An 11,280-nucleotide genomic window follows, 5' to 3' on the forward strand; every position below is an offset into this window, starting at 1 on the left:
TAATTTTTTGTTATTTATCTCAGCAGCTCCCTAAACATCTATATGAAGTTTACAACATGAGAAACATTTTTGTTTTTGTTTTGACAAAAGAATTAACGACGAATACATATAAATACAATCCATTAATTAATAAATTAATATGAAGAGGGAGAAAATGATAAAAAACAGTTTTACTACAACATTTGGAGATACAATCCACTAAGGAATATTATCTCATGTACCTCTAACAATTGAGATTAGATGCATTCATGTATCTTCTTCAATCTAACTGAGTATTTTTTTTCCCATTATCTACTAAGGATAGGATTTGGTAGTTTTCAAATTATGGAGTGATGTCCAAAAGAGAATCCAAGAGGTTATCCCCTCCCCTTTCCTGCCCTCAAACCTTTTCCCTCTCTTAAAATGTTAGTAGAAGAAACTCCATAATGTTACTAATGGCAGGGCAACTGTATCATTGTTATGTTGATTCCATATTGTTTTGCTTGGTATCAATTTAGGGCAAACATGATATTTATGTTTCAATGTTAGCCACTTGGAAATAATTGTGTACTTCCGATATGTTTTTAGCTGACCGGAGGGAAAATTGGTGATCGGTTATAGCTGAAGCTGAAACTAATCTTGCCAGAAATGCGCTTCCTGGCGTGGCAGAGACATATGAGGCGCAGGGGAGGGGAGGACTTCAACTTGGTTTGCTCTTCTTGACACTACACGTTGTCGAGCTCTTCTATTTCATGTTAAGCTTAAAAAACTCACAGTACTAAGGTTTACAGTGACATTAGTTTATTTCCCTGTATCTTAAATTTCTGATATGCTTCTGAACTTGAGACATGGATGACTTGAGCTGTCTGTCTCACCTCCTAGAGTCATGTGAGTTTGATTGCTGACTGGGTGGTGTCCATTTTCTTATTTTTTCTGGACAGCTATTTTGTTGAATCAGGTATAAAACTGAGAATAAGGAGAAGCTTGAACCGATTGAAGAAGTGACCATTGAGGCAAGAATTCAAGATTACAGAACTGATTTCTTTTCACAAGATTCGATTTTCACATATGATTTCGTTTCAGGTAAATGAAGAGCATGCGGGGTTTAAGTAATGGAAGCTTTATCTCACAGACGATCTGAGGTTCTCGATATGGGTCCTGTTCCTGGGCATGTTGGCAGGACTAGATTGTCTTTCACAGGTCAGTTATGAGTAAAAGGTCGAAGGAATCAAATCTATTTTTAACACAATTTTGTGATATATACCCTGTTATGAGGAGCACCAGAGCAGTAACCTGCTGTACTCATTCTCCCGTCTGCGTCACAATATTGTTAACGTTAGAAAAATACAAAAGAAAATATTCTGACAAACAAGACAGGGATCTAATATCAGTAGTGCACGTCGTCCTCACCTGCAACTGTTAAGTCATTTTGCTTTATTTCCTGTTATTACAGACTCTCTAGATTGTTATGCTGTAAGAGATGCTGGGTTTTGTAGCTTGTAATGACAATTTTTGTTGGTCGCACAGCTAAATTTCTCTCGAACTCCTCCATGATATTGTTCTGTCCTGTCTCGTCTTGTCCCATCACGCCAACCCCATCTGTTCATAGAACCCACAAAGAGCAGGGGAAATGCAGTAGCCATCAGCTGCTTTAGATGTTTCCATGCTTTGTTCATCAGATCTTAGTTTCCTACCAAATTCAACTATACAAAGACCAATCTTTGAAATCATTGCAAGGTTGCAAAGAAGAAAGGAAAAGAAAAAAAAAAAAAATTGAACGTTGCCTGTTCTTGTCTTTTTCCTTGAAGGAAAGGTGGGGTGATAATTTTTTATTTGGTTCTAGTTTTTATTAAAAAAAATTATCAAATCAGTTTTTTTTTTAATTAAAATTCGATTTAATTATTTTATATTAAAAACAAAAATTTATATTTTTTTGGGTTGTTTTTGTAATTTCTAATGGGTTTGATTTTAATTTGACTTGATTTTTTTTAATTTGGCTTTGTTTTTTTTGTTTGACTTGATTTTTTTTATTTGGATTTTGGTTGGTTTGTTTTTTTTTATTTTAGGCTTATAAAACTGATTAATTATTTATTTTCTATTTTTATATATTTAATTAATTTTTCATTTTTTTTATTATCCATTTAAAAAAAGTTTCTAAATAGTGGTGACAATGACAAACCAAAATGTTGTCAACATCCATCCCCCTTTGATGTTAACATTAAATTCTCATCTGGAAGTGTAAACACAAAGAAAATTTGAAAGTTGAATTGAACATGATTAAAAAAATTAGAAACCCTAGTGGAGATAACGATTGGAATTCAAGTAAATTATGAAGATCTTCTATTAATGGAAAAGTATCAACCTTTCTATGTACACATTTTTTTTTGAATGTTTTTGTGATTAAATAATTCATGTCCACATTGTGATTAATTCTGCCAATCCGCGTTATACCTTTTCAAATATCTAGAAGGCTATAAGCCAATATATATAATTTAGGGCAACTGTAAATTTGCTCAAGAACTTTAAAATAACTTTTAGAAAATCTAAATTAATTAATTAATTAATAACTAAAATGAATGAATGAATGAATGCAGAGAAAACAAAAACAATGTTCAAGACACAATTTTGTTTTAAAGTAATAAATATGATGAAAACAAATTAACACGTCATTCTTACCCCCCCCCTCCTTTTTTTTATTATTATTATTCTTATTATTATTATCGGTAATTTAATTGTTTTTTGTTTTATGAGTATCATAATGATTTTGAAAGAATCTCTTATCATTTAATTAATTATTTTAAAATTCACAAGTGAATTTTTTTTACTATCATAAAAAATTTGAATCTAAAAAATCAAATGGTTAAAGTACAATTATCAAGCCTACTCTCAAACAAAAATCAAAGAATGTTCAACACTTTAAAATTCAAAACCTCTACACAGATCCACATATAACCCCCCAAGTCCACAACACAGAAAGGCCAAACCTTTATCTCTCAACTTCATTTCCCATATAACAAAAACAAGAGAATTAGCAAAGCAAATGGGTGCTTACAGGGCAGATGATGACTATGATTATCTATTTAAGTTAGTGTTGATAGGTGATTCTGGTGTTGGAAAATCCAATCTTTTATCAAGATTTACAAGGAATGAATTCAGTTTGGAATCCAAATCCACTATTGGAGTTGAATTTGCCACGCGTAGTATCCATGTTGATGATAAAGTTGTCAAAGCTCAGATTTGGGACACTGCTGGCCAAGAAAGGTCAAATCTTCTTGATCTCTGTATCTTTCTAGTTTTCTAAGATGGGTTTCTTCTTGTTTTGTGACATTTGCATTGGGTTCTATCAGATCTATATGCCTTAAGTGATTGATGCTACAAAGTTTTGTTTTTTCCTTATTTTTTTATTTGGGTTTTTGATACTATAAGTTTTTTTTGCATATTTATGGTGGAAAAGGGGCTTAGTAGATTGCCATTATGGTAGTTGATGGACTTCTTCTTCTGTATTTGTTGACATGGATGGAAACCATACTACATGAAAATGGGCTTAGTAGATCTAGTCTCTCATGCCGAAAATGTTAGGTACAGAAATGCCTAAATGTTTTATTTGGAGATATAAAATTTGCTTGAGAAAGGATCAAAGTTTGCAGCTTTCTTTACAAAGTGGTTGATGTTTTGATAACAAATGGCTGTTTTTGAGTTGCTGCTAAACTCTGATTTGGATTTGTAAAAGACTGGAGAACAAGAAATATGATAGTCCAGTGTTTCCAATTGATCTCTGTTTTTGATTTTCTATCCTCATTTTGCATCCAGTCTTGGAAATAAAAACATCATTTTGAGAGAGATAGAGTATGACCCCATCTATTCCTCCTGTATGAATTGTTGTTGGCACTTGTAGAAAGAAGGAGAGTAGAAGAAAAATGGTTGCATTTTGCTTTGATTATTGTTTCACGTAATTGTGCAGAATGTAATAGCTTTGTGTGATCATAAGACCTTTTCTCTCTCTAGTGTCTAGAATATAACCACGTTTTCTGTGGTTACCAATTCTTTTTCTTGCTTTTCTTATTGAACAAACATACTTTCAAGCATGATATCTTTTGTTGAAACTGAATTATTTCGAATCCTTGTATCATAAGGGTGCCTATTTTCATCAGTGTTTCTATTCATTGATACAGATACCGTGCAATTACTAGTGCATATTATCGAGGAGCTGTTGGTGCCTTGCTTGTCTATGATGTCACTCGACATGTCACTTTTGAGAATGTGGAGAGATGGCTAAAGGAACTTCGTGATCACACTGATTCAAACATTGTGATTATGCTTGTGGGAAACAAAGCAGATTTGCGTCACTTGCGTGCAGTTACTACTGAGGATGCCACTGCATTTGCTGAGAGAGAAAATACTTTTTTCATGGAGACCTCTGCGCTAGAGTCCTTGAATGTTGAAAATGCTTTCACTGAAGTGCTCACTCAGATTCATCGTGTAGTCAGCCGGAAGGCTCTTGATGTTGGGGATGATCCTGCAGCCTTGCCCAAGGGACAGACTATTACTGTCGGCAAAGATGATGTATCAGCTGTGAAAAAGGTTGGATGCTGCTCCGCATAGATAGAATAGATGAAAGAAGTATTGGTGGTAATAGTTTCTCCTATTTCATAATTTGCCTTTTTGTTATTTGAAGACGCCTTTCAGACACATGAATGTTAAGATGGATAGTTGTAGTCCAATTGCTTGCCTAGAAACTACCAAACTTCTTGAAGTTGAGAGAAAGCTTAACTGCTTAAGGTTATGGATCCAAGAGGCATATGCATTTGATTGCCATTCCTTTTTCCTTCTTTCTTTTGATTGTTCTTTTGTAAGTTTGTTCCTTGGAGTGTTGTAATTTTTAGACAGTTTCAACCCTCTAGTTTAGATTCAATTTTATTGCTTGAATTTGGGAAATATTAAGGTAATCGCCCAACTTGATTGATTGCTCAATTCTTTTTTCACAATTTATTGTTTTCATCGTTGACGTCCACACCGACAAAGGTGTCATCAAGCTTGTCATTAACATCTAAGAAATTGATTTTATTTGTTGATGCTTAATGTGTGGGCAGAGAAGTTGCTCTTTTTGCCTTGCTATGCAGCGGCTATTGTCCAAATGAAAGATCGATGTTCTTTCATGACTTTGCTGGGTTGCTGCAAATACTTTCCTGAATATTAATGCTTGCTTGTTGGCAAACAACCCATGATTTCTCAATGTCATAACTCGTAAGTTAGCAAGCCAAAGCATGTCCTCTGTCGTGGCTTATTGGTCCTAAGCAATCACAGTTCTTCATACTTTGGACGTAGCTCTTCTCCAAACATGATATATGGTAGTGAACACCCAGCTGTCATAAATTTATCAAATCATCAACAAGAAGGATATCAATTTATCTGGGTGATAACACCAGTTTGAGTCGCATTTTATTTTGTAAAGGCATCAAATTCCCAAACAGAAGTGGAAGACCTTCATCGTTTCAATATTTGGTTACGAGAAATGAAGAAATTTGTTTGTTACATCAGCCAAAGACAACCTAGTTTAGTTCCTCCTCCAAGTAAGTGGAATGTTCACCTATGAAAGGTGGCTCGTAGGCTGTTTAAGTTGAAAGATCAGACGAGGTAATGCTAATTACGCTGCAACTTCATTTCAGCAAATACTTTTGGCATGAATACCAGTCCAATAATGTAACAATTTGGAAAAGTACAGTAACCTATCTCCTCTTGTACACGGTCCTCGTGGATTGAATATAAAGCATAGCCTAATTGGAGGTGGTTTTCTCATTCTGCTTAGCATAATAATGTCCTAAGTAATTAGCAGACGGTTAATGATTAAAAGCATGGATGACGATACTGAATTGAAGCTTAAATAATATTTGACTGCACCTGGTGTTGTCATTTTAAATCATATTTGCAAGAACACTCTTCCTCTCCATTTTCGAACTTGTGTTTCTCATCGAGCAATTCAACAACAAATACACCATAAAATTTAAGCTCATCATTCTCGAAAGCATACTAACTGTCTTACCTTGAACAATCTTGCTGTTACTCATCTTGTAAATATTGCACACTACTCGGCTGAAATACCATATCCCTCCACTGCTTCCATGGTCTTGAGCTTGTCAACCTGAAATGTTTCCATGTAAACGTCTGATAAATAAGCACGGTTCATCGCGAGTGTTTCCCCATCACAAACGAAATTTACATCATACCATGCATCATCGCCTGGATGCCGACATCCCATGCAAACACCTTTGTATACCGCTAAAAAAAATTGATCTTCAATTACTATTTTAAGGAAGAAACAATAAGGGTTCTTGTAATAACACAGAACGTGAAAAATTAATTAATGAAGAGACAAAAGAAAATGTAGAGATGGAAAACTCTCTATAGATCACGGTATATATGCTTGTTGTGACAAGAACATTGTTGGGAGGGATATGGCTAAGGAAGATTCTTACCTTATTGTTCTACAAGGAAGAAACCAATTTAAAATTGTCTTGAGTTGGGTTTGCCAAAACTGAATTCTTGAATTTCGGAGATTATCAAGGAAGATTTGATGTAGGAGGAGAATTGTTCAAAATAAATGATGGACAATAGAGAGTGAGAGAGTGAAAGAGTATAGAGCTGGCACTATTTAGGTTCCGTTCTCTGTAGTTAAAATTAAGAAGGAGATCGTAATAACGCGTTTTTTTTTTTATAAGAAAGCAAGTGAAAGGAAAAAAACACAATCTTGCTGCAGGGATTATGAGTAAGGAGGGAAGGTCGTGGACGGAGTTGAATGAGATTGAGGGTGTTCTTGTTCTGTATTTTAAAGACTTTTTTGCGGCTTCAGAGATTGATTCTGAACGCAAGGTCCCTGATTCTGTTGATTCTATGGTCACACCAGCTATGAGTTGAGAGTTCTTATGTCAGTGGTTCACTGTAGCGGAGATCCAACATGCTTTTGATTTTTTAAATGGTGAAAGAACTCAAGAGGGTGACGGATTATAGACTGATCTAGAAACCTTCGGCCAATCGGTTGAGGACTCCTTCGGAGGAAATTATTTTGCTTAATCCGAGAGCTCTCACACCGAGTAGGCTGATCTCGGATAATATTTTATTTGCTTTCAAGACTACACATTTTATCAAGAATGCTTCGACGGCTAGCATGGGGAAGATGACTGATCTTAAGAACTAACCCACTTTACTATCAAACTAACCCACAAAAACTACATCTTATGGAAAACACAGTTTGAGCCTTTGCTCAACTGTTACAATCTTCGAAGTTAAAAGAACTAAGAGAACCAGAGATTTGAGAGTTTTAAACTTCTTCTCTGTATATGTTTTACGTGTATAATGCTCTAGTAGAACTGATTTACATAAGAGACGAAGTGTTTGAATTTGAACAAGATATGAATCCCAGGAATCATGGCAGTAGAAGAGTTTGCTGAGTAGAGAATTCAGGTGCTTCAATTGCTGGCATGTCAGATTCATAGAAGGTACGTGTCTAGTCCCTCCCCTGTAAATTCCTAACAAGAAAAAGTCTCCGGTGGATATACCTAGTGGTTTCAGAAGGATCAAATACCATCATTGCTTCTGTCATCAATCTTTGAGGAGGTTTAATGCAGTGAATAGGATAAAGACATTAGGCACTCCTACATGTAAGTTGGTGGAAAATTAATTTTGAAACTGTTTCCATTAAATTTAGTGTACTTGATTTAATTATTTCAATTTAACTATACTTTAAAACCAAACCAATCAATTTAATTGAATGAACAGTTCAATTAAATTTTATTTTTATTTTTTTACTCAAAATCTTTCAAATATAATTGAGATTGCCATTTTGAGTCGATCAAGCTCATCTTGAGCTATAATGGACTTTATTTCTCTCATCTAAAATTGAAAAAATCAGAAAAATAAATTGAAATTCGAGAAGAATAATAAAGTCATATTAATTGTGGTGTCACATGAGGGGTCCCTCTCCCACATAAATATTCCAACAATCAACTCTATGTTATATTATTATAACACCATCTAAATGGTGTAGGAAATCATGTTCCCCACACACAAAGCACCGTGGATTACAACAGTAATCCACGATGCTTTCCTCTTTTTTTTTTTTTGTAACTTTTCCTTCTTTTTTTTTCCATTTCTTTTCTTCTTTTTTTTTTTCAATTTTTTTTTTCAACTTTCCTCTTTTTTTTTTTTTTCATTTTTTATTAATTTTTTTCAAAATTATTTTTGTTGATTTTACTTTTTAAATATTGACTTGGTTAAAATTTTTACTTTCTAATTTTTTTCTTTAAAAATACTGTGGAGTGCTACTATGTTTTTCCACATATTTTTTCTATTTTATTTATTTTTTATTTTTTAAAATTATATTTGTTGATTTTTTTTTAATATTGAGTTGATTGAAAGTTTAGTTTTGTAATTTTTTTTTTAAAACATTGTTGATTTCTACAATGTTTCTCCGCATGGTTTTTTTTTTTTCTCCGAAATTATCTTTTTTATTTTATTTTTTAATATGGAGCTGGTTAAAAGTTACAGTTATAATATGTGAGGAAAGCATTGTAAATTTCCTCAAAAATTACTGTTGATTGCTACAGTTTTTTTTCCTCACACGGTTTTTTCCTATTTTTGTTATGTTTTTCTCCTAAAATTATCTTTTTCAATTTTATTTTTTAAATATTAAGCTGGTTAAGAATTGCAATTATAAGTTTTTCCTCACAAAACACTATGGATTAATACAATTTTTTCTCATATGGTTTTTCTTTTCCAGTTTCTTTTGTGTTTTCTTTTTTGTAATTTTTTTTTCAAAATTATCTTCGTTCATTTTTTTTTTTAATATTGAGTTGGTTAGAATTTAACTTTGTAATAAAGCTTAATCATGTAGGGAAAGCATTGTAGCTTTACTCATAAAACATTGTGGATTGCTACAATGTCTCTCCGCATGGTTTTTTTTGTTATAATTTTTTTCAAATTATCCTTTTTAATTTTATTTTTTTTTAATATTAAGTTGTTTGTGAATTATAAATATAAGTCATTACAAATAAGGCTAAATCATGTGGGGAAGCATTATAGCTTTCATCACAAAACACTGTGAATTGCTACAGTGTTTCCAATATGATATTTTCCCTTTTTTGGTGTTTGTTTTGTTTTGTTTTTTTTTTTTTTCTAAAATTGTCTTTGTCGATTTTTTTTAATATTGAGCTGATTAAGAATTTAGCTTTATATTTTTTTTTTCTTTAAAACACTATGAATTATTGCAGTGTTTTCCCATGTGATTTTTTTATTATTTTTTTCAAAATTATCTTTGTCGATTTTATTTTTTTAATATTGAGTTGGTTAAAAATTATAATTACAATAAAGCTAAATCATATGAGAAAAGCGTTGTAGTTTTTCTCACAAAACACTGTGGATTGCTAGAATATTTCTCTAAATGGTTTTTTATTTTATTTTATTGGGAAAAGCGCTATAGTTTTCCTTACAGAACATTGTCAATTGCTACAATGTTTTTTCTCATGGGTTTTTTTCCTTCCAAAATTATCTTTATAGGTTTTTTTTTTTTTAATATTAAGTTGGTAGAGAATTTAGCTTTGTAATTTTTTTTTTTTTATTAAGTAAAAAGCTAAATCATATAGCGAAAGCACTGTATCTTTCCTCACAAAACACTATAGATATCTACAAATCATTTTGTTCAGTCTCTGAGTTTTTGATCACCAATACAACTTTTTTTCCCATCATGAACTATTTGCTCTATCATACCTTTAATTTATATTACTTATCTAGCGTTGGTTCACAGTTATAACACTATCAAGTGTATTTGTTTTATAAGCTCGCGGCAGTGCGCAGGCATGTCATCTCGTATTAATTCCAGCTTGTAGAATAATTAGTAGAATTACAAACTCCAAACAGCACCCATACTTTTGAGTAAACAACTCTTTGATCCCTGCAAATTTAATAATATCCCGCTTTGCTCTCTATTGTTTAAAGTTTTTTGATATCATGATGCATGAGGTTTTTGATAAAATGAATATTTTTCTTAGTTTATGAATTGTTTTTCTATTCAACACTTTAAGTATATTTATTTCAGTTTATACTTTGTTTTTTCTCTATTGTTTGAAGTATGTTTTAACCTCTCTCTTTTTTTTAATAACCAAACAACATGAATTCTAAAAGCTGATAGTGTTTTCTAAAATATATTTATCATATAATTACTTGATATGCGCTATAACCAAGTTTAGTTTAAGAAAATATAAAATAATATAAAAATTTAGATGATCAGGTTAAAAATTAAGGTTGACACTATAAAGCCTGATTATATCCTATTAACTATATTTATTTATTTTTTAAAAAATTATTATTTTAATTTATAAAAAAATTGAGTTCAATGTAATCCGGTACATGGCGTGGATTAAAAACTCTATCACAGCCTACATGGAGACATAGCCTGTTTTGGTAAACAGTATTTATGGTTTGTTTGGAATTGCAATGGTTTAAAATATTTTTTATTTAAAAATATATTAAAATAATATTTTTTTTAATTTTAAAAAATTATTGTTTATATTAATATACCAAAATAATCTAAAAATATAAAAATAATTTTTTTTTTTAATAAAAAAATTAAAATTTTTAATAACACAGTTTCCATCTATTCTCAAACGTGACTTGAATTAATGTTGGACACGCGGTTTAATGATCAATAAAACATCTCCAACGAACGACCAATGTTCCACACCTACTAGCGCGCCAAGAATTAATTGTGTCTTAAAGACCTTACTTTTTGTGTAAAATACACTTTGATCCCTTTATATTTAATAATATCTCACTTTGCTCTCAATTGGTTAAATGCTTCTGATCTCATACATATAGTTCCCCAGAGTCTTCATGGTAGACGGAATATCATTACAAGTGTACAACTTTTTTTTTTTTTTTGAGACATTAGGCCAAGTATGAAATTGTTTATGCTGGAGCCAAGACTTAAAACTCAACGATATGCTAATGTAATATTTTTGTGTTATAGGATTTTTATTACCACCATTGCTTCCATATATACATGCAATATTATTATGAATAGACAAAGATATTAACATATATCTAACTTATATTTGTATTATAATTTTGTTTATTTGACTTTATATTACTTAACTCGACATATTTAATAATTTATGTATTAATAAATATTATTAGATGGGAAAATTATTCAAATTAATTATAATCATGTGATTCTCTATCAATTCTCTTGGTAAAATTTTCATTACAAAACGCATTCCTCTTTTGCGCAAGTGTTCAAAAACTCAGGTTGAT

General features: G+C 31.7%; 1 protein-coding gene across 1 annotated transcript; it reads left to right on the forward strand.

Moving 5' to 3' along the window:
• The first annotated feature begins 2,850 nt into the window (after positions 1–2,850).
• LOC118056656 (ras-related protein RABA1f) lies at positions 2,851–4,950 on the forward strand. The gene is made up of 2 exons (XM_035068928.2): positions 2,851–3,240; positions 4,152–4,950. The coding sequence occupies exons 1-2, from the start codon at positions 3,020–3,022 to the stop codon at positions 4,579–4,581; spliced, it is 651 nt and encodes a 216-aa protein (XP_034924819.1). The 5' UTR covers positions 2,851–3,019; the 3' UTR covers positions 4,582–4,950.
• Positions 4,951–11,280: the final 6,330 nt, after the last annotated feature.

This window comes from Populus alba, chromosome 19 (genome assembly GCF_005239225.2).
Source record: "Populus alba chromosome 19, ASM523922v2, whole genome shotgun sequence".
NCBI classification, from domain to species: domain Eukaryota; kingdom Viridiplantae; phylum Streptophyta; class Magnoliopsida; order Malpighiales; family Salicaceae; genus Populus; species Populus alba.

Coding starts and splice junctions, on each gene's coding strand:
- LOC118056656 (XM_035068928.2), top strand. CDS start 3,020: ATGGGTGCTTACAGGGCAGATGATGACTATGATTATCTATTTAAGTTA. Junction 3,241..4,151: donor GACACTGCTGGCCAAGAAAG/GTCAAATCTTCT, acceptor TCATTGATACAG/ATACCGTGCAATTACTAGTG.